Source organism: Quercus robur, chromosome 2 (assembly GCF_932294415.1).
Source record: "Quercus robur chromosome 2, dhQueRobu3.1, whole genome shotgun sequence".
Classification (NCBI taxonomy): Eukaryota; Viridiplantae; Streptophyta; class Magnoliopsida; order Fagales; family Fagaceae; genus Quercus; species Quercus robur.
The window spans coordinates 57,119,684-57,147,493 of NC_065535.1; the positions used below are offsets into that span (position 1 = coordinate 57,119,684).

The 27,810-nt window shown below is 34.9% G+C and overlaps 1 protein-coding gene across 3 annotated transcripts; it reads right to left on the reverse strand.

The window, feature by feature from the left end:
- Positions 1–452: 452 nt before the first annotated feature.
- Positions 453–27,810, reverse strand: LOC126714139 (uncharacterized). Of its 3 annotated transcripts, none has more exons than XM_050414147.1 (16): positions 27,388–27,809; positions 27,207–27,290; positions 25,524–25,664; positions 25,288–25,358; positions 22,822–22,915; positions 21,182–21,259; positions 19,495–19,561; positions 12,529–12,614; positions 12,029–12,079; positions 8,638–8,685; positions 6,853–6,928; positions 6,522–6,702; positions 4,606–4,743; positions 4,361–4,473; positions 1,000–1,071; positions 453–913 (listed from the first exon to the last, which is right to left on the reverse strand). In XM_050414147.1, exons 1-16 carry the CDS (start codon positions 27,574–27,576, stop codon positions 789–791), a joined length of 1,614 nt encoding a protein of 537 aa, XP_050270104.1. In that variant the 5' UTR covers positions 27,577–27,809; the 3' UTR covers positions 453–788. The 3 variants fall into 3 exon arrangements, with proteins under 3 accessions (XP_050270104.1, XP_050270103.1, XP_050270106.1); XM_050414146.1 differs by having other exon boundaries at positions 6,808–6,928; positions 27,388–27,804; XM_050414149.1 differs by lacking the exons at positions 453–913; positions 1,000–1,071; positions 4,361–4,473 and having other exon boundaries at positions 4,602–4,743; positions 6,808–6,928; positions 27,388–27,810.

Below are 27,810 nucleotides of genomic sequence, written 5' to 3' on the forward strand. Positions count from 1 at the left end.
TTGTAAAAAAATTGTAAAATAGTTTGTGTTTGTAGCAGTATTTTTATTTCTTTGATTTTACGTGTTTTTGCATTGACAACAATTTCAATAAAGTGCAGTCATATTCAGCGAAATTTTATCACTACAATAACATAACAACGCAAACTATTCGTTCTTAATCATATAAAAGCAAGTATGATTTAAGCGCGGATAAACTACCTTCACATTTGTGTTTCTATTTCAAGCTACTCTATTTCACACATTTACACTATTACTACAAATCACAATAAATTAAGAGAATAATATCCCATATTTGGTTTTGCAAGCATTGTAGTGTATTCTTTAAATGAAAAACAAGCAGACACAATACTGAGTGAATACAAAAATCACATTGTTTGGATAACTCCCACATTAACTGGCAAATTAGACCTGAAAACGGCTCCCTAGGTTAAAACATGACCATAAAGGTGGCCTTCCAAAATCTCAGATTGGTCTTTAGACTGTAACCAGAAAAGAATAATTGTCTCACATGTATCAGAACTCAAAGTCTATATAACAGTCAAAGCCAACAATAACAACATCCACGTCTGCAGTTTTAGAATATACCCTCAGACCAAGGTTACATGCGCTAGAGCTCCGTTTAAGACAGTAAGATGTTGAACATTCAGGGGACACATCAAAAGGAATAAAACTTGAGACAACATTACAAGGAATCTTCAAATTGGCAATCCTAAGGGGTAACACAATTTACTTGGGGCCAAAACTCACTTATCAAAAAAGAAGGAAAAAAAAAAAAGATAAAGAACTTTTCAAATTGGCTTGAATTCAATGCTCAAAGAAAGTGTTAGGGTTCTCATTGCATCAACAAACCTTTTAGACAAGACACGGAGAAAATGCCTGACATTCTCCATCAAAGAGAGCAGCTCCAATATCTCTAAAAAAATCAATCAATAATAAAGTCATTGTGATTATTATGATTAGATGGGCATTAAATAAGTACTAAAGTAAATGCAATCTTACCAAGAACAAGCCTTAACTGAAGATAACTAACATTTGTCTTCAATCTGGATAATACAACTTTTACACCATAGTCTGAAGCACAACAAAAAATAATAACAGAAACAAATAAGAGTTAATCGTATGACATAAAAAAGACTATGCTTGCAAACTTTTGGTCCAGCCATATGGTTTAAGGCCCACAGGATTTTAAAAAAAAAATTCTGGCTTAGCCTAATTTCCTAACTGTTGAGTAATACATTAGTGAGAGGTGCATACTGTCTTAAGAATCTACAAAACACATTTATGCGTGTCTATTATGTTCACATCTTGGCCTAGGGGGTGAAAACCAGAATATTCGGGTCCAATATGTTGTTGTAGCCCTGCGGATATTTCTCTTTCTAACCATACAATTACTAGTACGCCTATTGTGATTCCTAATACTAGAGTCAAAATAGGGACAAGCACCCATATAATTCCATAGACCCCTTCTAAAGATTCCACTCTGTAAAAACTTGCTCCTAGATCTTTTAAGTGTAATTTTCTTAGGTTTTTTCATATTCAGAAGGGATACAATCATACAAGTGATATTACCCTACTCTTTACCTTCAATTTGTTTGTGTTGATGTCACCCTAGAATGCATAGATGCTGCATTTTTGCTCAGATACCCACATCTGATACACATCATACCAGATAGTCTTTTTTTTTTTTTAGGGCCAATATGTCTAGGATATGCCTGTAATACAGCTTGGATACCGTTGTAACCCAACCCCCAATAATGAGAGATAGTCCAAACTTGTAAGAATATTTATTTATATTTAAATTGATACATGATTAACAATATATAAAAAATAAATGCTTAACAATATATAAAACTATATATATAAATAAAAAAATATTTAATAAGCAATTAATACATGAATCCCCAACATATCACACCCTAGGCTTTTCAAGAAATATTGTATCCATGTATTGTACCCATACCCGTACCCGTATCAGTATTTATGCATTCATTGGCCACCACCTCCCACTGACTCCTCTTTGTCTTGAGATCCACTCCCCCACTTAATGTTGGGCTTTGTGAAGCTTAGTTGTGTTTGATCTGGTTGACGATCCGACCTGACCCGAATAATGTTGCATGGTTTTAATGGGAGATTTACTGAGGCTGCCCCTGGACCCCCGGGAAAAAAAAATTTGGCCCGTTTTTGTGTAGAAAAGCGCAATTTTGTGATTAGGGTTTTATCGTGTGGTGTTGTCGTGTTTTTTGAGAGAAAAAAAAAAAAAAATGTAGCCGCACTTTTGTATTTTTTTCCCTAATAATAGTGAAATCCTTGCAACTCCGTGGACGTAGACAAATTGCCGAATCACGTAAAATATTGTCTTATACGTGTGATTGTTTTCTTTGGCGTGTGTTTTTTTTTTTTTTGTTTCTCACAGGTTGGGATTTCGGTTAAATTCCCTACACTTAATTCTCTTCACATTGCTTTGCATAGGGTAAGCATACTTGTACTTCTCATCCTATTTCCAAGTTTGTAATGTATTACAAATTTATCTCCATCTCTTTGTGCTTTTACCCCTTCCATGTCTTCTAAGGCTATTCTCCAGTCTATTTAGGAGGCTTCGTCTATTCCAGACTTAAGGACAGCCATGGAAGAAGAGATGTCAGCACTCCATTAGAATGATACTTGGGATTTAGCTACTCTTCCATCAAGAAAATCTATTATTAGTTGTTGAAGGGTATACACTGTGAAGTACTTATCAGATGGATCTATTGAGCATTTGAAAGCTTGATGGGTTGCAAAAGGAATACTTAGAGACATTTTCTCCTATTGCTGAAATTCTTGTGTATGAATTTTCATATCATTAGCTACTAATCTTGGTTGGCCAATGTTTCATTTAGGAAAAAAAAAAAGAAGCAATTTTACAGGGTGAATTACATGAATAAGTCTATATGGAACAACTACCAGGGTTTGTTGTTTAGGGGGAGTCTGGTAAGGTGTGTCAACTGCATAGAGCCATTTATGTCCTTACTCCTTAGGCAATCTCCTGAAACTTAATTTGTTAAATTCAGTGAAGCAGTAGTCAGGTTTGAACTGTGTCGTTAATTTGATTACATTGTATTCTCTCATACCTCTAAGAGAGGAAAGATCATATGAATAGTTTTATGTTGATGACATAATTATTACGGGTGATGATAGGAAGGGAATTAATGTGTTGAAGGCATTTTTCGAAAACTCGTTTTGAACTAAAAATTTGGGTAAGTTACGATATTTCTTGAGTATCGAGGTAGCACGATCTAAAGGAGGGATTAATTTGTCATAAAGGAAATATTTGGATATTTTGAAAGAAACATGTGTTAAGTTCTGAATCTGTAGACACTCCCATGGATCCCAATGTCAACCTGTACATGGATTAGAGGGAGTTGTTATCTAATCCTAGGAAATACTGTCATGGCAAGCTAAACTATCTCCCCATCACTCAACTAGACATATAGTTTGCTGTTAGTGTTGTGAGTCAGTATGTGACAACTCCTAGTTTTTGTTGTTTTTTTTTTTATTATATATGACAGCTCCTAGTCTCTTTGCATTGTGAAATATCTTAAAGCATATTCAGGTCGTGGACTTATATATAGAGCTATATGGTCATTTAAGGGTAGAAGCATTAACAGATTCAGATTAAGCAAGGTCATCCTCAGGTAGATGATCTACTACTGGATATTGTACTTTGTAGAGGGAAACCTGACCACTTGGAAAAGCAAGAAGTAGGGTATTGTGTCCCAACCTAACGTAAGATGAGTATTGGGCCATGCCTCATACATTGTGTGAACTTATGTTGATTTTTCTAGAGGAAATATGGCCATGTGTAGTGATAATCAGGCAATGATCCATATTGCTTCTAATCCTGTATTACATAAGCAAACATGCATATATAGGTAAATTATCGTCTTGTCCAAGAAAAACAGCAAAGTGGTGTAATTGCTACCTCATTTGGATTTGTTTACTAAACTCTTGTGTGAAGCTCATTTGAATTTGTTATGTAATAAACTGGGATTAGATAATATATTGTCCCAGCTTGAAGGGCAGTGTTACAAGTAATGCATTAGTAATAGAGGCAAGCTAGTAATTTGTACTGTAATTTAATTAATTAAAAAAAAAACCTAAAACACATTTTTCATCACACAACAGTAACTTCTAGTTGCTGAGTACACTATCCTGCAGCGGATTTCAGTACTGAGCAAATTTCCCTTTCTATCTATATGTTGTATTTCCAGATATTATAAGAAATCAGTTCCTTGTTAATAAGCCAATTTTTTTCTCAAAACTAGGAAAAAAGAAACAGAAAAAAAGAAGTTCAAGATTAGAATTGTGCATTTTGTAAGCTTACCAAATTGAGGCTTCAACTTTGGAGAAAGACCATGCAATGCATATTTGGCATAGGCTAGCAACCTAACCCGTTGTGAAGCACCCAACCTGCTAATGATAGATCTCAGTAGCCCACTGAAAGAAAGAACAAAGGATGTGGAAACTATCAGTCAGCATTTTTCTTTCTTTATTTCATCATTTCCCCTTTATCCCTCTTCTTTGCTAGAAATTAGTTAGCATCTTATATAATTACTGAGCCCTTCTTACTCTGTACGCAATATTCTGGAAAATTCTGGAGGCAGAGATTCCATAAATGAAGATATGTCCTCCATCTTCAGAGACTTCAACTCCTGCTTTAAATTCCTTTTCTCTTCAATAGACATTCCCCCCAAAAGAGTTGATTTACTATCAAGCCACAAAAGTTACATGAGATAGCTGTTGTAACTGTTTAAAGGACCACTAAAGGACAAATGAGATATCCAGCAAGAAAGAGGAAAAAGGACTGAAAAGAGGAGTTCCAGAACATTTCCATTAGTAGAAAGAAAGGGGGCAAAAAAGAAAGTATAGATTACTGTATCTAGGGAAAAATTTATGATGGTAGTTTCCACGAGGTCACCAAAAAACAGATTATCAATTCGAATTTCAAGAATTTATATGTGAAAGAAAAGTATACAGGGCCCATAAGCCAACATCTATCTCTAACTAAGAACCAAAAAAATTGCATTGAGAAAAGGCTACTAATAAAAAGTATTTTGTGGAATATTGTCTCTTTATCCACTGACTCAATCTCAGTGACTAGAAGATTGGAATGTTGTAGCAGGATTGCTTCTTTTTTTTTTTTTTTTTTGGGAGGTGGGGGGGTGTGGATGAGGTTGGGGCGGGGAAGCGGGATTTTTTTGATGGAGATGAATTCAACCATCTAGTATAATAGAATATGGTATGTTCTGTACAAGTTGGTAGCTTGGGTATTCACAAGTTGGGAACTTTTAATCAAACCTTATTATGAAAAAGGAAATGGCGTTATGAGGAGGTACATGATCATCTTTGGAGACAGTTATCAAAGGCACGCTGGAGTTCCTCCTGAGACTCATCTGTTTTAAGCTAGGAGATGATAGTGGGTTTCAACTCTAGTATGACGTGGTGTGGTGTTAAGGCTTTAAAGGATAGGATTCTGAACTTATAGAGAGCTATGGATAAATAAGGTCCAATTGCCTTGCCTATTGGAGTGATTAGAGTAGGGGATCAGCTTGGAATACCAGGTCTTTGAGACAGTTTCATGATTGAGTGCTACTTTAATCTTCCATTGAGTTGTGATGTTGATAGTATCTGTTGCAGGCTCCCTAAAAATTTGAAGGTTACAATTTGTTTGTTTTATGAGGTAATAAGAATGCCCAGAATGCTAGGATTTCTGTGGAAGAGTAGTTGGTCTGCAAAGGTACCATGGGAAGTTGCTTATAGTGGATGGACAGCCTTTGGGTAGATTTCTGACAGTTGATAATCTTTGTGTTATGTGGATTGGCGAGAGATAAATGATCGCAAATTTAACGCCACAAAGGCTCAATAGAAACTCTTGTCCATTTGTATATGATGTTTATACGACTGAATGTAGATTATAGGCAGTTTTCATTATGATTCATTTTGGACTTTACTGGTTTCTTGAATTTTTGGTTGTAATTTGTTCAGGGGATTACGTGTTTCACAATTTGTATTTATTCTTTTAATTTTCTCAAAAAAAGTTACATTACTTGTAAAACATAATACAAACAGATTAGAACTAAACATTTTTGAAGAAGAGGCAAGTTGGTCATGATAAACTTCGTACGTGTCCAGAATCTTAATATAAAGTTTGATATAGCTGACATGCTTGATAAGGTTTACAAATGAATTACATTATGGTGAATCCTGACATTTTGGTCATCGTAGGTTTAAAACTATCAAAAGCACTTGAATACCACTATTTTATTCTGAAAATATTTAATCTAACTTCCTCCCTGGTATTAATTTTTTTTATTTAATTGATTTTACTTAGTTTTTACACTTTGCAAGGCAATCTATGAATCATCATCACAAATCATTACCTGAGGTGTAGAACTGAGTGATGTCAAAAGACACAACTTTCATCAAGACTCTAATTGACTAGTAAAATACTCTTTGAACGAACTAAAAGGACAATAAATAATCACCTGTCAATAGTTCTTCCAGTGAAAATGAGAGGCAAGTATTTAAAGTACTTTCCAACACCAAATCGTTCACCTAGCTGTTGTATTTTATTTGCGTCCAGAAGAATTAAAGCCTTCCAAAGTTCACAATAGTCAATTCTAAATCCTTCATCCAGTTGTCTGTAGATTCCATGATCTAAAAGAACTGTACCATTTATGTATGACAAAGAGAATGATAAGAAATCTCATACACAACATTGTTTTATCTCAGATAAAATTAATAGATATTTAATCATCAATCAGGACATACCCAAACAAAAGCCATTCCGACCTTCTGGAGAAACTAATATATTACCAGGGTGAGGATCTCCATGAATGAAACCATGGATGAATATCATTTCAGCAAATACTTCCATCAATGCTTTTGCAACCTACAATAGGTGAACCATGTCATTTATCCAAGACTTACGTAGCAGAGAAGTTTGCATAACTGCCCTAGGATGAGCTATGAAGGTCCTCTCAGCTCAATTATAAAAGGATAATTAAGTTACAACTCATACACTTAAAAGTATTCCGCACCCTGCCAGTGTTTCATCATTAATGAAAGATTTGATTGGACAATATCATGCTTGAATATAGGATTATATATTCAGGACAAAAAGAGAGACTTCATATGGCTGAAATGAGCCAAGCTTCAAGCAAGTAGCTTGTGCTCAGCATGCCTTGACTAATCTTTTGCTAGCAAACCAAGCCTGGGTTCACTTTCAAGCTTGTTAAGAAAATGAGACGGGCTCAGTTCATTAGGCTTGTGAGCCAAAGCTTAATGAGTTAGGCTATGTTTGATATCTCTACATGGAATGCATTCTGCAAGTTTCAAAACATAGGAAAGAAAATAAAAATAACTCTTCTTTTTATTTTTTGGTTAAGTAAGAAATCCAGTCCCAAAAGCCACCTAATTATCGTATTTTCAGGCAAACATAATGAAGAGGACTTTATGTTCACAATGATGAACACAGTATCATAAAAAGTTGAAAAATACAAAAAATGTCAAATGGAAGATCTAAGAGAATTTTGGAACTCTAAAATAGAAGAACAGTGTGTTAAAACCCAAACCCAAGACCAATCAAATAGAGTATGAGCTTGGAAAAATGGAAGGAAAGAAATGGTAATTTGTTTCAATTACAATTATACCCCTATGATATAAGAATGTTTTTAAATTATTTTCCAGAGTACTTCAAGTTTGATTACAATAACATACTGTATTAACAAATGAATATTAGAATAGAATCAATAGATGCTCAAAATTCATTAGGGGCTAACCATTTTTTTAAAAGAAAAATTCTGAGTATAGCATTGTGCAAATAAATAGAATTTTTTAATAATTACTTTAACAATTAACTAAAATACAAATAAATAGAATAAATTTGAAAAAAATGGCAATGTTGAATAAAAAATATCTATAAAAAAATTAAACAGATTTTTACAGCTTATATAAGCAAAATAGAAAACAATAAAGCATAAGCAAACAAAGTAATATAAAATCATAACTAATCCTATAAGTACAAATCATAATTGCATAAAAACGAAAAAGTAATTCCAATTTTCATATTGTAAAAAATAATAATAATAACCGCTCAAAAATAATGTGTGGGGAGTAGGGATCGGGTAGAGAAAAAAATCCCATGCCTCTTTCCATCCCATTTTCTTCATATCAAACAGATGAAATTCTTGCTCTCCCCTATCTTTTCCTCTTTCTATCCTCCCAAAATTGTACCAACCAAACACATCATTAGTTTCTTGGAGAAAAGTGAGATGGAGAGTGAAAGAAATTATTATTTAAAAAAAAAAGAAGTTAGAGAAGTAGCTTGCGACCTCTCAACCCACATTGATTTGAGTAATTGGTGCAAACCCATTAGCATGAATAAGCTTCAAAGCAATGCTGGCAATGAACTTAAGTTGCTGAGCATCTATACTATGCTCAAACTTGTGTTCTTTTCTCAGCTGAGCTCTGGAAAAGCTTGAACATCTATAAAATCTCACTAAGTCAAGCATGGGCAGCCATTTGCAGCTGTAGAACATCTAACATCACAATAGCATAAAATGATTACAAAGACAACCTGTAGCTTGTAAGAAAACCAACCTTGATTGGATTGATTCCCATCTCTTTTAATAATTCCACATCATCAACCTGAAATTTAAGGAGCTTCCTGTTAATAGCACATAACATTTAAAGTCAAAAAGCATCCCCAGAACGCTGCCTGTGTACATGGGGAGTATGCTCGTTTTAAATTTCAATAAAAATCTTCAATTTCCTATAAAAAAAAATAATAATAACATCCAAAGTTAAAAGCATAATATAACAACAATATCATAAGAGAGTCATTGGAAATCATTGTATATATCCATGCATGTAATCTCAAATATCTTGTAACTCTTTAACACATGAAGTATAATATTCTTTCATATATAAATAAATGGGATTATAATAGATCACAAGACATCCATAAACTCTTGATATCATGAGTTCATTGTTCAAAGCCGCCACAAGAAGCCAAAAATGTCAATTCAATACCAATTGAAGGATAATGATAATAACTACATGTCCAAGAGTGCCAAAATAATTGTCTTCACAGTTTCTTTTTAATTTTTAATTTTTTGGTTGATTTCACAGTCTCATTATTTCTTTATTTACATTTCTCTTTGATCATACAATGATATTTAAGTTTCAATCTTCAAAAATTTCTCTTATCTTTTCTCTCAACACATTCTTACATTAGATACAGTAAGTTCCCAACAGGCTTAAGCCATGATGAATTCAAGTCTAATTAGGGTTTTCAACTAACTGGTCTACTTTGATCAGATAATATGTTTATTGACTCTGTTGCACTCTGTACATGGTGGTGTCTGCTGGCAAGCAATGGGCCAATCTGCCAAAGCCATGTGTCCAAGATCAAATAAAAGAATAATTATATTACTTATCAAAAAATAAAAAATCAAACCATAGAAAGCAAAAGGGATTCAACTCACTAAGTTAACTCACACAGTGGCTAATTCATAGAGGATATCCTAGTCAACATAAAGTTCAAGCAATAAAGTCAAAATCCAAGAGCTTCATTCTGAAACTTGAGGACAAGTTTTCCTTTCAGAGGGGCAGTATGATTATTGATACAGGAGTCTAATGCATTACATGGACAATGATGATGTGGCATGGTGACGTAGCATGAGGGACTGACATGGCACAATGCCAGCCAAGCCTAAGGGCTCAATTTTACGTGCCATATGGTTAATGTTGCTAAATCCACATGTGACAAGTTTTTTGTAATATTTGAAAATTGGAGAGAAAATTAGTTAGTGGCACATGTTAGATTTTAGGAAGTTGTTAGAAGTAAAAGTCATGTGTCTTATTAAATCTAGTGTTTGCTTTTTCTAGTTTTTATTGTTAAGTATAGTTATGTTTTTTTTTTTCCATCCAATCTGTCTAACAATAGCTGGTCCAATATCCGCTTCAGTGGCTGCATGTTACAATTATATTCAAGCATGTGGAAAATGTGAGTTAGTGATGGATGATGTCATCACCAATAACTAGCTCCTAGGCTATAATTATCCATGTACATGCATTGTATAGATTTAATTTATAAGTAAGTAATTATTTTTTATTGAGAACCAAGTAAAAGCTTATGTTCACGATGATGAACACAGGGAAAATAAGTACAAAAAAACTCAAAAGGCAAATCTAAGGGAAATTTGAAACTCTAAAATAGAAGAACATTGTGTAAAACCCCAAACCCAGGACCAATCAAAGAGAGTACAAGCAAACAGAGCTTTCAATTGATCCAAAGAGCTTTCCATGTCTTCAAAAGTACAACTATTCGTCCACTTCCAAACAAGCCAACACTATATTCCAAATATCTGAACCAAACTTACCAAGCCAGTTTCTCCAGCTAAATAGCACAGAAACAACATTCCCTGGCAAAACCCATTGAATCCCAAACATTTGAAGTGCAACTCCCCACATAGGGGAAGCAATGTCACAATGAATTAAAAGATGATCTACTGATTCCCCATTGTTGTGGCACATACAACCAATGCCTGTCCACAAAAAGAACGACCACCATCTTAGGAACCTTAACAAACCAAATACCTTTCCAAGGGAAAAGAACTAAAGTGGTGCCCTGAATCTCTCTATAAAAGGACCTGGTATCAAAAATTCCATTTCCCTTAACATTCCATTTCATCCTATCCACCCCCTGCCCCTGGGAACTAGAGAATAAATAAGATTGAAGAAAGAGAGAACATCACCCAACTCCCAATCATGAAAATTCCTATGAAAGCTCAGGTTCCAGCTCCTTGCTTTGAGAGCCCAACACATCAGAAATGAAGACATCCTTGTCCACTGTATAGCTAGATAGATTATAGTGAATTTCGGTTTTGAGTTTAGATTGAGGTGTGAATTCCCTCTCTTTCTCCACTTCCCTCTCTCTCTAGAATCTTTCTCTATCCAGAAAATGTAAGCATTAATTTTCTTGCATCATGTTGTCAGCCCATTTGCTATCGCAAGACTACCCTTTTATTTATTATGTTTTGTTCATTATTATGCCTTTAGCATTTTAAAAGGTCATGTGACTACAATGTGACTTTTTTTTTTTTTTTTTTTTTGAAGAGGGGGGGACTACAATGTGACTTCTAATAAAATTAAATGGTTAGGACTTAATTGTTACATGGAAGCTGAAGCGCTAGAAGTTATTAAAGGCTATTATAAATAGCCTCTTTTAAGTCATTACAAGCAGCCTTTTCTTATCTTATTTATGAAATTTTCAGCTCTAGATATGTCTCGAGCTCTTTCAACCTAGAAATTGATACTATATTGTTTCAACTTCAATCTTGTTATCTTCTCTTCACTGTTTTATTACTTGAATTTCTTCTTAAACACTTCATGAGCGTCAATTTGCTCAAAATATCTTTGGCAGATTCATTTCAGATCTACACTAGATCTAAGTTTTCCTCACCGCATCAATTCACCCTCCATATCGCCCTCAAGGAAAGTTCAAAGCAGAATCCCCCCTCAATGCCTCGTAGTACCTAAGAAGAACAGAGAATTGATTACTTCTATTTAGTCTCCAATCACTCTGTCATCCGCCCCAAGCTGAATACACCACAATACAGCAATCAAAAGGCGCATAACAACTTTAACTCCCAAACCTAACGAGGACTCAAGAATTCCTTTAAGTGAAAACATATGCCTATGAGAAAAACAGTCAACACACAGGACCAAAACAGTAAAAGAGGGGGGGAAAAACCTTCAACTTTTCCAAATGGGAATTTGGTGCATAGCAAACTCTTTTTGAAATTTTATTTTTCTTTCTTTTTCTAGCTTCAAATGTTTGAAAGAGTTCTTAAAATTGTCCTGATGATTCTACACTAGCCATTTCACTTCTTACAGGCTTTAGACAAATATTAGAAGTTTAAAACAGTCTAAAGAATCCAAATACAAACACAAACACGCATAAGTCAAAGGTATCTAAGTATCATACCTTATGACCCCGACAAAACTCCATTGTCAGAACCTGGGTTGTTGTCAACTCCTGGATCCATTTATACGGTGGTCAGGTAGACAAAACATGTCAATATATTTATCATCAAATTCATGTATTTATGAAGTACTGAAGACAACAGTTTGATAGAGAATGAATTAAAGTTTAGAGGGAAAAAAATTGAAAGTAAAATAATATTATTCAAAAGAAGAAGTGCTTAAATACACAGGGTGTGCACCAGACCACTACTAAATTTAAACAATCTATGATTCTAAAAATGAGCAAGAATGGATAATGCCAAAGACAGTCATCCCGTCTTACAAACTTCTTAGAATAAATTGTTTAATGAATTAAAAATGAGAAGGAAAACTCAATTACCACACCCAAAATACATGAGGAACCCAGTGGATAATGCTAAAGACAGTCATCCCGTCTTACAAGCTTCTTAGAATAAATTGTTTAATGAATTAAAAATGAGAGGGAAAACTCAATTACCATACCCAATATACATGAGGAACCCGGACCATGTCATTGTTTTTGAAGTTTTTGGCAGTTCTCTCAGAATTTCTTGCTTCCTGAATAAAATCTGCAGAGCAATAAAAGAGGAAAAAAAAAAAGCTATTGTTGCAATGATCTTAGATAATGATTCAAAAGTACCAATATTAAAAGTCATGCTTGTCTAAATTAACAAGCAATATGTAAGGCATCATCTGATAGAAATGCCTCTCAACCATGGTCATAAGCATTCATGTCAGGCTACATTTAGATGCACTATTAGACAACTCGTTACCAGTTAATAATCACAAATTAAAATTTTAATAAATTAAAAAAAAAAAAAAAAAAAAAAAAGCAGAAAATGATTGAAATGTGGAAAACAATTACATATGTTCCAACACCAAAATGGTAAAAAGGCAAAACTGTATTACATATTATGTGACCGCACATTAACTAAATGTACTTCATATGATAGAGGCCTTAGTATAGATATTTTGGATGTTTCTAGAAGTGCTTTTGATCGATTTGTTAAACTGAAATCTAATTCTATTTTATACTTTGGTTCCAAATTTGACCAACTTGAAGTTGGCAAAAACAACATTTTAAATTTGATCCTGTTGTGCTTGATATGGTGTATTTGGAGGAAGCAAAATAGTCGTACTTTTGAGGATGTGGAGAGTTCAGATAATCAGCTGCTTGCATCCTTTGTTGGTACCTTTTTGATTGGTCTCAGGTTTGGGGACTCACATCTAGTGAATCTCTCCCGATGTTTGTAGATTCACTTCTCTTTTGTATATGGCTGTTTGTGTTTTAGTTTTTTTTTTTTTTTTTGGAAATCTTTGGCTGCTTTATGTTTTTTGCATAAAGTAGTCCTTCTTTAATGATACTTTTTCTTACCTATCCAAAAAAAAAAAAAATACCAACTTGAATGTAACAGCCAGGCCAAAAGGCTGTATAGCCTGCAAAACCAATGGGGATTGATGCTTTCCAATTAGTAAGTTTATGAATGGTACCAAGGAGAGAATAAACTATTAAGAAGGATTTGGCCACTGTGAGTAGTGCAAGGTTTTTATGTTAGGATACTTGGCAAACTGCCAACAGAGTTAAGGGACATAATTAATTTCCTTTTTTTATTAACACAACCGCAAAATCTAAATACACCTAATACAAGCATGGTAAACAGCATAGTGCTCTGTCTAATGTTGTAATTAGTTTAGTTGATGCCTCACAAAACCATCCTTCAAAATCAAGAACTTCCATAATGACTTTCTTCATCATGTCACCAGCTGTATCATATGGTTCATGTTTCTTTCTTTCTATTGGATCTTCTGACACTCCTTGAGCATGATAACCCCTAGTATTGTGCCTTTGATGAGTATCGACAACCTGGCTTGCCGATTGGTCTACTTAATTCTTACTATTCTCACCATCATTATTACCATTATTGGTTCCAAATGTTTCCCCATCTTTACCAGTTGCTTCATCATGCAATGGAAGGCTAAATCTGTTGTGTTGTGCGAAACTTTGAATAAGAACAGCATCTTGCTCACTATCAGCCACTTTCCCCCTAAACGGGAAGGCATGATGCAAAACATAGCCCTACTACCAATTGTCATACGGCAAAGGGTAACGAAACCAAATCTGATATAGAAGTTTTGGGGAGTAACTTTTAACAGAGATTATTGAAGCACTGGGATCAGGGTTTGGAGGGAAAAGGTTGGAAAATATTATGGAATGTATGGGTTTTAAAAGAGTAAGGAAAGGGTAGGATTTTGAGAATAAACAAAGGGGAATCACTTGAAGATTTGGGCACTGTTCCAGTGCTGAGAACAGTTCCATGAATAGTGTTTTGGTGTGTTTAGGATTTTGGATTGCAATTTGACATATGAGTGATTCAGACGTTAGAATTTAGGGAATGATTAGATATTAGATCTAATCTTAGCCGAAATTTGATCAAAGTTCACTAGAAATTTCAATAGAAAATAGAAAGATGAACATATCCAAGCATCAGACCATGGGAAGGACTTGTATCACCCAATTGCTGAATTTTTCATAAATGTAGTATTATTTCAATAGAAATCCTTATATCCATGTATAGAAGCAGTAAGCACCTAATCCTAGTGGAACGATGGACTTCTTAAATCCTAATAAGACTTTGACTCATTGGGCCTTTACTACTCAGCCCAAACTAATGATTAAACTCACAAATCGAAATCTCATTACTAAATAAAACCAAAATTAGGACACGAGACCACAACTAAAGGCCATATCCAGAAACCAAAAATTACAAAATTGCCACTGACACTAAAGAAAAAAAGGAAACTAAAGAGTTCTGATGAGGAACTTTTTTTTATTATAAATAATTCTGACCAGAAAATAATTCATCCCAAAAAACATAATAAATAAATACTCATGATCAGATGGCAAGATTATTCATGTTCCCAAGTAGCCTTAGCATCATCTGGCATGTGTCAAAATATGCTTGGATATTAGAAATAGCTTTTAGCCTTTAATATGTCCTCAATGGTTGCTGGCATAGTCCATCAGTTTCATTGTCCACTAAATTTTCATTCAAAACATTTCAATCACTACTTAATTCATTACCTAAACTGAGTCATAGGTACTCAATATCATGGTCAATAATTATACAATATGTTGAGGCATGCATTCAATAATTTAAAGATATCTTTCTTATAAAAGATAGTATGGATGTCTATTAGCACTGCCTTATTGGGTAAGTGGTTATGGCAGTTTGCTGTGGAGACAAATGCCATGTGGAGAGTTGTGATAGTTAACAAGAATGTGATGCAGGAGATGCAAGAAAATTATTATTTAATATTATTTATGTTTGTAAGTCAATTGTATTTTTATATTTTAGGTCCTAGTAGTTTATTGGACTATTAGTATTTTAATTTGGAAAGCAAGGTTATTTTTGTAATAAGCCAATTAGGGTTTCCTAGCCATTTAGAACTAGAATTTAGCAATCCTTTATAAGCAACCTATTGTGCTCCTTGAAGAGATAGTTGATATTTTGATGAATGAAAAAAATGGTCATTTGGTCTCTTTTGGTCTGGTGCTAATTCCAGGTCTACCTTAGGTGCTGACTCCAAGCAAGGCCTAGGTACTGACTCCTAAGTCATATCTCTTTATTTTATTGTTATTTTAGTTTTGTTCTGGTTGTCCTGCGTCATATTTGGTATCAGAGCAAACACCGATCTATTTGAAGCATTATCCAGTCAATCCAGAACCAAAAAAAAAAAAGAAGCTTTCATCGTATATTTTCCACCACCAGAAATCCAGCCACCACACCACCTTCAAAATCCCTTCACAACATCCCTGCCAAACCAACATTAGAAAACCATCTCTCAATACCCACACGTATCAAGCCACCAGAAGGTTACCCGTCAACCAAAGCCCTTTGACCCAACAACCAACAAACCCCATCTGTCAATCTTGGCCACCGTTGAAGCTCCACACCAGCTGCCAGAAAAGCCAGCCACCACAACCACAAACACCTTTGGAAGCCTCAATGGTGCACGCCACTGGTTCTACTGCAACGCCAAGCCTGAACATCTATCCAATCTCATGAGGTAACCCACTAGCCTGTCTAAATTTCCCTATTCCCCTTCTTTAGCCATTTACATGACCTACCTGATCTTATTAACCTTAAACACATTTGACCCGACCCAAAGACAACCCACCTTTTGCCTCAGCCTTTACTGTCCCAACCCAGTTTAAAAAAATAAAAATAAAAACCTTAATTAGGCCCAATTGTCCCAACCCATTCAAACTACTGAACCCACTAGCCCACACCCCCCCCCCCCCAAAAAAAAAAAAAAAAAAAAAACCAATTAACCAAAGAGCCCAGTCCTATACCCATCCATTGCAAAACCCACCCTGGCTCAATTTAAAAAACATATAAGGAGTCATATTAACCCATTAAACCCAGAAGCCAACCCGTGCACATCAAGTGTTCTTCAACTTTGCAAAAATTTTCCATATTGGTGTTTTGTGACTCCAAGCTTGAGCTGAAAATGACTGCCTTTGATAGAGAATTTGAGAAGGAGATTAAGGAGGCTAGGAATACACTCCTTAAGCCTCCTTCCTCCATTGATGATCTCCTCACTCTTCTTGATAAAGTTGAAAATTTGTTAGCATATGTGGAGCAAGAACCATCCAAATCAACGCGAGATGCACTTTTACCCTCAGTGAAGGCACTAATCACTAATAAACTTTTGCGACATGCTGATATGGATGTGAAGGTTTCAGTTTTATCTTGCATTATTGAGATTACAAGGATAACAGCACCAAATGCCCCATATAAGGATGAGCAAATGAAAGAAATATTTCAATTGATTTTGGCAGCATTTGAAAATATGTCTCATGTGTGATGCTGGATCTTGAGCGTGATGCATTGATTGTTGAGATGTTTCAAAGTTTCTTGAAGATAATTAGGTCCAACCATCCACCTGCTATACTTTCAGCCATAGAAACAATTATGAATCTGGTCATAGATGAAAGTGAAGATATTTCCTTGGATCTTTTCAGTTCACTTTTTGCTAGTGTAAGAAAGGAAAATCAGAATGTTTCACCTATTTCGTGGAAATTGGGGGAGCAAATAATCACTAGGATTAATGCCCAACTAGAAAAGATAATGGCACCCACTCAAAAACTACCCAGCAAGCTTGAGGGTGCACATGATGTGAAAGTTGAAGTAGTTAAATGTGCTTCTAATCAACCCTCCATAGTGCTTAAAGATCTACATCTTGGTAAAGTTGAAGAGGTTAAAACTACATTGTTTCCTATGGTTTAAAAGGTTCAAGATGAGATTATAGTGATTTCACACATCGATTTTGTTATTCCAAATGAGTTTGATGTGGTGGAATTCAAGTTTTTTCTTTTCTCTGTGCTCCCTAAGATGATTCTAGACTTGAAGCAAGTGTCTTGTCAACACTCTACTCCTTCAATGCTTTAAAACTCGAGGTTGAGTTTTCTCCAACCAAAGGAAAATGATGCGGGAGATGCAAGAAAATTATTATTTAATATTATTTATGTTTGCAACTCAATTGTATTTTTATGTTTTAGGTCCTAGTAGTTTATTGGGCTATTAGTATTTTAAATTAGGAAGCAAGGTTATTTTTGTAATAAGGCAATTAGGGTTTCCTAGCCAATTAGAACTAAGGTTTAGCAATCCTTTATAAGCAACCTATTGTACTCCTTGAGGAGATAGTTGATATTTTGATAAATGAAAAAAATGGTTGTTTGGTCTCTTTTGGTCTGGTGTTGACTCTAAGTCTACTCTGTGCTGACTCCTAGTGATTTCCCCACTTAATGCTGACTCCTAGGTCATATCTCTTTATTTTATTGTTATTTCAGTTTTGTTCTGGTCGTCCTGCGTCAGTATGGCTATTGAAATATCCAATGAACCTCATGGGGTTTCATTGTGGAAGCACATTAGAGGTGGTTCGGGGAAGTTTTCTCAAAATCTTTTGTATAAGGTGGGGAAGGGATTTCGGATTTGTTTTTGGAATGACATATGGTGTGGGGAGCTACCTCTTAAAGAAGGCATTCTCGCTGTTGTATCGCATTGCAAGGAATAAGGATCCATTTGTGGTTGAGCATTTGTGTTGGCAAAATGGGATTATGGTTTCAAGAGCTACCTCTTAAAGGAGGCATTCCTATTGTTGTATCACATTGCAAGGAATAAGGATCCATTTGTGAAAAGCATTTGTGTCAGCAAAATGGGATTGCATGTCCTGTTTATTAGACTGATACAAGACTGGGACTTTGAGAGCTTGGATTCTTTCTTTGCTCTTCTTTATTCTACTGAGGTGGGTCGGAGTGAGGAAGATAAAGTGGTATGGTTAGCCACCTAGAGTGGTTCCATTGAAGTTAAGTCGTATTATAAAATTTTAACAGGTAGCGGTAGCAATTTCTTCCCTTGGACAAGTATCTGGAAGTTGAAAGCTCCTTCTAAAGTCTTTCTTCATTTAGACAGCTGCTAAGGGGAAGATTCCCACATTGGACATTTTGAGGAAGAAGAATATTTGAATTGTTAACAGGTGTTGCATGTGTAAGAGTGATGGAGAATTGGTGGATCGCCTACTCCTTCATTGTTCTTATGCCTACAACCTGTGGTCATTTGTGCTCAGCTTGTTTGGTACTTTGGTATATCTTGGGTTATGCCTAAACGAGTGGTTGAGTTGCTAGCTTGTTGGCATAGAGGTGTTGGGCAACATAGAGCAGCTTCTTTTTGGGGTTCTATTCCACAATGTATTATGTGGACTATATGGAGGGAGCAAAACAACCAAGCTTCCAAAGGGGAGGAGCATTCTATCATTGAGTTGAAGCACATTTTCATTTTATATTTGTTTGAGTAGATACCACAATGTATTATGTGGACTATATGGAGGGAGCAAAACAACCAAGCTTCCAAAGGGGAGGAGCATTCTATCATTGAGTTGAAGCACATTTTCATTTTATATTTGTTTGAGTAGATAACTGCTTTGAGTGGTTTTCCCATACCTTCTTTGCTAGATTTTCTAGATTTATGTAGTTTTGTGTACTCTTTTCTTTCCTTTTGTACACTCCCTGTGTACCAGGGAAACTGTTTTTGCTGTACCTCTCTTTTTTATTTTTCAGTAAAGTTTTTCTTTACCGATCAAAAAAAAAAAGTATGGATGTCTATTAGTCACACACCCGACTTTGTCATCTAGAACCATCAAATGGCCAAGACAAGGAAGAGGACAAACAATTATGAAGCGATTCAAAGAAGACTTTTGTTGAAATATCAATTTCATATTTTTCTATACAACATTCCAAACAATTTATCTAAGTTTCTTGAGGTGAAACACAAAAGTTAAATAAGAGGATATAGTAAATGACAATAAAGCAAGAACTATCAGATCTCAAGATTCTGCGCAGCAATAACCAATACCCAGTACAACTACCAAAAACATTCTATAACTCACCAAGTTCTAAAGAAATAGCTTCCACAAATTCCGACACTAGCCACTGAAACCTGTATTCAGGAAGAAGCTGTGGAAAAAAAGAAGAAGAATGAAAAGAAAAAACTGATCAAGCAAGTGAAAAACATTGAGCAATAAGAATATAAATTATAACAGCAAAAAAAAATTCAATATGAAAAGGAACAAGGAAAAATTGAGTTCCTCAAAAGATCCTCAGCCAAAAATAATACAAAAGAACATAGAACTTTCAGATTCTCAAATCCCATAGAAGTTTAAGTCAAATTACTTATTATTATACATATCTTCTCTCTCTCTCTCTGGAAAGTAAGAAAGTGGATATTGAAACAAAATTATTATATACAGATTATTAAAGTGTAAGGGAGACAAGGAATAAATTTCACAGATGCGAGTCATTTCAGCTAACCAAAATACAGAATGATTTTGAAACAATAACACAAAAAAAGGGTACTAATTGACACCACAAGGCTTGTAAACTGAAAGCAAGAGCCACTAATGCACAAAGATAAGCATAATGGTCCATTGGTTCCTGGAATCTTGAGAAGATTCCTATACACTTTCTGGGAATTTTACAGATTCCCTTTGATTAGTTCGCAGCTTTGACTCAAGATTCTGGCAATCTCAAATTGTTACTGACTTCACATTCCCATGTCTCATGCCCAACTTGGTAACGAGATTTCCCACCTGGTGGGAATGATGGGTATTGTGTGTAATGTGTAGAATACTTGAACTATCTCTTTTCAATAAAGTTACGTTATTTATAAAAAAAATAAAAGGAGGCTTAATGGTTGATCACAAGAACATGTCTAATGGTCAATTGCATTGGGACACCAATTTCATGAGAACTATGCAGGATTGGGAGCTAGAACCTTTATCTTCATTTCTTTGTCTTCTTTATTCCAATATATTAAGGAGGCATGGAGAAGATTAAATTTGTTTCATCCCATCCAAAAGCCATGCATTTGAGGTTAAAATGTATTATAAATTTCTGGGGTGGTAGGCAAATTAAAAAATGTAATATAAATTTTTGATAAATTTGTGATCTCTAATGACAGACCCCCTTTCCCTTGGAAGAGTATTTAGAAGACCAAGGCCCCCTTGAGAGTCACATTCTTTACATTGACTGTAGCAGTAGGTAAAATTCTAACGATGGATAATTTCAGAAAGCAACACATCATAATGGTGGATTGGTGTTGTATTTATAGAAAGAGCAGGGTAAACATGGATCACTTACTCCTCCATTTTGAAGTAGCCAAGGAAATTTGTGATCTGATCTTATGTTTGTTTCGGGTGCAATGGGTCAGGACTGGACGGGTGGTGGATTTACTCACTTGTAAAATAGGATGATTTGATAGGAACCATAATGAAAGCATATGGAATGCCATTCCTTATGCATCATGTGGTGTTATTGGTGTATTAGAGAAAATGCAACATGCATAGTTTTGAAGATTGTAAGACAACAATTTCTGAGTTGACACTTCTATAACCTTCATGATTGGATAGCTTTTTCTCTCAAACTTGTCGAAATTCTTGATCTTTTTTGTTTTTTCATGATTTCTTGGTGTATCTCTTGTATACTTCCCATGTATATTGGTTGCACCTTTTTGCGCTGTTAATAAATTTTGTTCACCTATAAATAAAAAATCATAGTATCAAGAAATTCAATACATACCCATGCAATGGATTTCGAAAGGAAAGACATTGTACTTGTGTCTAGTTTCATCAGGTCCTCTAACCCGGGATATTGCACCTACAATCCACCAAATTATAAAATCAACAAGAACTACTTGATGAACAAGATGCAGCAAATGTAAAGCATAAGCAAAAAGGACAAGGGAAAGATACGATTTAATGCTTCCTAAGATGATTAAGAACAAATAGCAGGATAAAAAAAAGCAGATAATTACTTCTTCTTTTCCAAGGAAATTATTTATTACTAGCAAATTGACCATTATAAATGCTGTAAACTTCAAAGACATGTGGAATGAGATGACAATACAAACTATGATGATGCAAGTTACTTCCAGCATTGGTATGCATCCTTACAGGTAAATTCTATGAATGTCCTCACCATCTTGTGTACATGAGCTAGACTCCTGTTATTGGCATCTTTCATGCACTATTATTCAGGGGAAGAAAAAAAAAGTTCCATCGCACCCAATGTACCATTTTTACGGGGTCTTGGAGAGGTGGTTAATAAGAAACCTTACTCTCAATTTTGGATAGGCTAATTCCTTGAGGGTCTATTTTCTATGCAAAAATTAAGTGTTAGGCTGTTAAGCATTGCCACAGGTGATCAGAAAAACCATACTGTGGGATGCTAGCAATCTGACCATTAAGAATGCAGTAAAGTTCATAGACCAATGGAGTGACAAGTTGAAAACACAAACTATAATAACTTATGTTACTTTCAGCATAAGTTAATATCCTAAGCACCACTTTTGATTTTTTATTGAAATTTTTTACTTTTATTAAAAGAAGGAGAAGAAGAAAAATTAACTATATAATTATCAACTATAATAATTTTTTTATAGGGATTATCAACGATAATAATAAAAATATCAAATAGAATTCAGTTTTCTATACAAAATCAGACATGGATGGTGCTTTAAGTGGAGATGGGAGGCAAGATCTCAGTATATTTAAATCAACGATATGTGTGCACGCACACACACACACACATACATGCATGTAGGTAGATAGATACACATACACACGAGCACACACATACGAAAGTAGAAACGCAGAAGGATAAATAAATGTGTATAAGTTCTTCTTTTTTTAAGTATATATGAAAAAATCCTTTTTTTTAAAAGGAACTAGGCTCCCATTATTGGCGCCATTCATGCACTATTATTATTAAAGACCCCAAAAAAATTGTTGCTACCATAACAGGGATATTGTCTGGTACAAGTGTAAAGTCTTGGGCTGCTACATTTATGCACATGGATTCGAGTTTTGAGAATAGCCACTTCATGCCAGAAAAACTGAAAGTAGAACAGTGTCTAAGCCACCCCTCCTAAGGCCCCAGTTAAATGGAACTAACACTAGGTAATGACCCTAAGATCACTATTATAATATGTAAAAAATGAGCACAATTGATGAAAAAGAGAAGAAAAGACAGCTACGCAAAAAAAAAAATTTATGGCATGTTCTTACAAGATGAAGATATTGGACGACATATAGATTTGCTAGATCACTATTCATATTGAAGAAACATTATTGGTTCATTCAACAAGTACGTAATATGAAGACCAAAATTATATCAAAATCACTTAAACTGACATTACTTTCTCACCAAAAAACACCAACCTTAATTGCTACTTCTTTGTGGTCTTTCAAGATCCCATGGTGCACTTGAGCAATAGAGGCAGCAGCTATTGGTTGCTCATCAAGTGACAGAAATCTGAAGTGTACATTCTAAAGTCAAGAAAAAGTTCCAACCTTTCAAGTACAAAATTTTAATTGTTTATTTTACTTTTTTGAAAGAAGGGTGGGAGCAGAGTAAGTAAATAAGCATATTTTAAGGAATGTAATACTAACTTGGAAAGTGCCGGAGGTGCAATGCATGCTGCGAGAGAGAGGGAGAGGAAATTCTTGCAGAAGAAAAGTTGTGCCACGGTGGAGATAGAGAGTTAAGAGAGCTTAAGACGTGGATGAAGAACTTACTAACTTAATCTAAAAGCCGCTGGGAGATGGATTTTTTTTTTTTTTTTTTTTTTGAGGGGGGGGGGGGGGGGGGGGGGGGGGGTGGGTGGGGAGGATATGATGACTATCCTGCAATGGTGTTGCAGGGAGATGGATATGGAGTTTTAAAAAATAAAGAAGGAGAAATCACAAAATTGATGGAAGACCTTATTAAATTCTTTTAAAGAGAGAGAGAGAGAGGAAGGAAAGAAAGAAGAAGAAACTAAGCAAACTCTTGTCCCAAATTCAAGCTCCCAAGTACCCTTGGCATCATCCAACATGTGTCAATTTAATGCTTGGGTTTTGGAACACTTTTATATGTCTTTAATGGTTGTTCCCAAGGTCCTCCATCAACCTAGTAACACCAAATACTCATCCAAGGAAAGATCACACTACCTGACCCTCATATTGCCTCATGATAAACAAACAACAAACTTTCATTACTATTCAACCTCCACTTCATGATGATGATAAACCTAATCCCTTTGGATATTGGAATAAATAGCGTCAAACAATGAGTATACAAATTTTAAGTCCCAGTCATTTAAAGCCCGTACCATCCTGATGTTCCAACCTTTCCCTCCTTCAACCAAAGTCTCCACATGTGAATGAGCCAAAGCATCCTTATTCACTACAATGGAGAAAAATTTTGGATACACTTCTTTCAAAGCATGATTCCCATACCATCTGTCATAGCAAAATCCCACTCTTTGACCATCTCCAACATCTTCCAAATGCAAAAAGTTTGTGAATCACTCCAACCATCCATCATAGCAATATCCCACACCTTAAGACTTCGCCAAAGACTACAACCATGTGTTCTTCTAACTATCTCCAATGTACTTTCACTCCTAGCTTCCTTGTATTTCATACCTACTCCCCATCCCCAAAGGTTATTGCCTACCTCCCTAAAGCACTAGAGTCATTACCCAACAAAGCTTGTTAAAAGTAATCAGTTTTCTCACCCCTAGTCCCCCTGTGGGAGACACAAGAAGATTTTTATTTAATATTATTTATGTTTGCAAGTCAATGTTATAGGTCGTAATAGTTTATTAGGCTATTAGTATTTTAATATTTGGAAACAAGGTTATTTTTGTAATAGGCAATTAGGGTTTCCTTCGCCAATTAGAACCAGAGTTTAGCAATCCTCTATAAGCAAACTATTATACTCTTTTCAAGGCAAGTTATGATTTGATGAATGAAAAAAATGGTCTTTTGGTTTATTTGGTCTAGTGTTGACTCCAGCTCCGCCCTAGGTGTTGACTCCTAGTGGTTTTCTCGCTTGGTGTTGACTTTTACATCATATCCCTTTATTTTCATGTCTTTTAATTTTACTATTTAATTGTTTTGGTTGTCCTACATCACCCACATGTTTATGTTGGGAGGCATACTGTATTCCACTCCACCAGATGAAATTTAAACTCATCCCCCAATCCACCCACAAGAAGTTTCGTACAGCTTTTTCAAACAATTAGTCACATAGGTAGCAATACTAAAGCTAGAATGAGAATCCTCAAAATTGAGATTCTCACTCTGCGTTCACATTAATGGGATTGATTGTAAGGGTTTGGAGGAAAAGGAGGAAGAAATTTTCTGTTGAACAGTGGAAGCATTTGGGCCTTGTGTTGGATTTTTTTTTTTTTTTTTTTACCTCATATCAGTGCTTCCTTGCAACTTTGAAAGACCAAGTATTCATGTAACTTCATTGAATACAATTCTATGGTAAGTAGCTAAAGCTATGAAATTAAATGATATATCAGATATAGTTAATAAAGAACAATATGTTAAAGATGCATGATGCTAAATAAAGACATTCTCAGACGAAGACCCCACCCCCCACATATGTTCCATTGAAACTGATGGTAATTACATTTCCACTCACAAAAGATAGACATGTAACAAGTTCTCCATAGGAGAGTATTCTAAAAGTCAAACCCCAAATCTGCATAAAGTGAATGAGTTATTCCATATGAAAAACAGGACAGCAAAGAATTGGTAATACCCAGGCATACATAAAGTTTGCAACAGTCATCATAACATAAACATCGAAAAAATGACAAACAGATAAATTGATTTGGAAAACTGACTTACATCTCAGACAAATCCTGTCCCAGGTTGCTGATTAGAACCTTTTTTATAGCCTTGAAATGACAAGGAACTGCCTAAGGCATAAGCGACCACAGAATGAGCATAAGAACCAATCAGATGCATTCCTATTCCCTACCTATTTAAATAAGTGCATATTTTTATATAAAAAATAAATTTAAAATAAATAAATAAATAATAAAAATAAATGAATATAAATAAACATATGTATTAATTCAGACCTGATCCTGTAATGAAGAAAGAGTTGATGAGTATTCTTTTGGAACCTGCCGCACGGCAGCAACAAACTGACCAGCTTTGACATAGAAACCTTTATTTGCTTCACATAATTTCAGGATTCTTTTGGCCGAGCGTAGGTGGACCTAAATGCAATGGTAAGATCAAATTCCCATTAGAACTAAAGCCCACTGATATGCTACTTATTAGAATAATGGTTAAATGATTAAATTCAGCCTTTTCAAACAACTTAAGCTTTTAGGACAATTGGTAATTTATCATAGTATTCAAGTAGATGGTCTTGAGTACAAACCCTATCTCCACTCTACTCTCATTTAAAAGGTTAAAATTTCACGTGTTGAGCCCACTTGTTAAGGGAGAGTATGAGCCCACATGTGAAGGAGTGTTAGAATATAGTTAAATGATTAAATTCACAATTTTCTAACATCTTAAGTTTTTAGAACAATTGGTAACTATATGCAAATAAGGAATCCCACTTATTTATTTATTTATAATATGATAGTTACAATGGGGGAAGGGGATTTGAACATAGACATATCTGTTGGAAATATGAGGAGGTGCTACTTGAGCTACAGGGCTCTTGGAACAGGAATTCACTACTCAAAAACTAAACATTAAAAGCCCTAAAGAAATACATGCATTTTATAGATTAATCAAATGCTTTTGATTGATTCTGAAAAAACTAGCAACATGTTTGAAACCTAAGTTACAGAATCAGATCTGAACCCAAAGAAGCTCTGTTGCATATATTACAAAACTGTCAGTTTCCTTCTTTCATTAAGCTATTTTCTTAAATGCATGTGTTCTGACAATTATGGAGTAAGAAACAAAATTTGTTATTGAAAGAGCAATTTCAAACATGTGAAACTTCTAATTGCATACTAACAAACATGTGCTCTAGCGGTGACAAACTCTGGTTTGGCAATATTCTTTTAAGTAAATAATTCAATGAAAAGTAACAAAGAAGGAAGCAACCCTAGCACTCAGTAAGTATAAAAGAGAAACCAATATTCTAGTTTTCTTAAAAGCTTAAGCTAATAGGAAATGAAGAACTTAATAATTTAACCAATATTCTAACAAAATATTTTTAAAAATAATTCCAAAGGGCCATCAGAAAAGATTATAAAAGCAAATTGCCACTCGAAAAGCAACAATCTTAGGGGGAAAATACTACAACTGCATCACTAAATTGCATAAACAAGGAAGAAAGAGCAAAAACAATCTCATTATATATATATATATATATATACATGCACAACTAAGCTGAACCAGTTCAAATACCAAATCAGTTCCATTGAAGGTTTTGCATTCTTGCTTCTAGTATAGCGTGCAATCTAATAATGTTGTAAAAATTTAAATATCTTTGCATTCGCTTCTTCGGCTTTTTCATGGCATCCAAACACAGCTTTCAAATTTGTGGTAAAATTGTTTTCTTATCACCAAAATAGGCAAAATTTTAATTTTATTTAAGATTCTAATTAGAAAGACTCACTTTAGCAACTACATTCCCCAAAACAACAATATTTAAAAACACACAAAATAAATAAATTTAAAAAACCCAAAAACTTTTCATATATGTATTTTCAATTCCAACCATTTCTCAGAAACCAAACAGAGAGAGAGAGAGAGAGAGAGAGAGAGAGAGTTTTAAAAAAAGAAAAGAAAACCTCAGATAAAACGCGAAGGTAGTCATCGGAATCCAGAGGCAGGCCATGTAAAGAATACTTGTAGTCAACAACAGTGCAGGCAATCTGCAATACAAAAGTAAGATTAAGATTAACATCATTCATTCCTCTAAGAAATATTGTATTTATTAGAGAGAGAGAGAGAGAGAGAGATGGGAGAGACGGTGGAGATTGCACGAGACGAGCGAAGGACGCCATGGTAGAGAGTGGTAAATTTGGAGGAGGAAGTGAGGAAAGATTCGGCTGAATTTGGGCTGAATTGCAAGCCCACGCCAGTGGCTGTGGCTGTGGCTGTGGCGGCAATGAGAAGGTATACACCGCTCTTCGCGGGAAACTTTAATATTTTACTCATTAATTTTTGCTGGGGTTCGCTCTTTACTCATTTATTCTTCTATATACTGAAACAGGAAGACGCAGACTTGTAATATAATATATATGTAGCAGTAAGGACTAGTCTAGGACTGCTGCTGGAGGATTCGGACTGTATCTGAAGGAATACTGCTTGCATGCTACACCTAAATCTAACAAAATAGCAACTTAAACCCATGGTTTTGAAAACGTGAATGGTCATCAGATAACCGAAAAA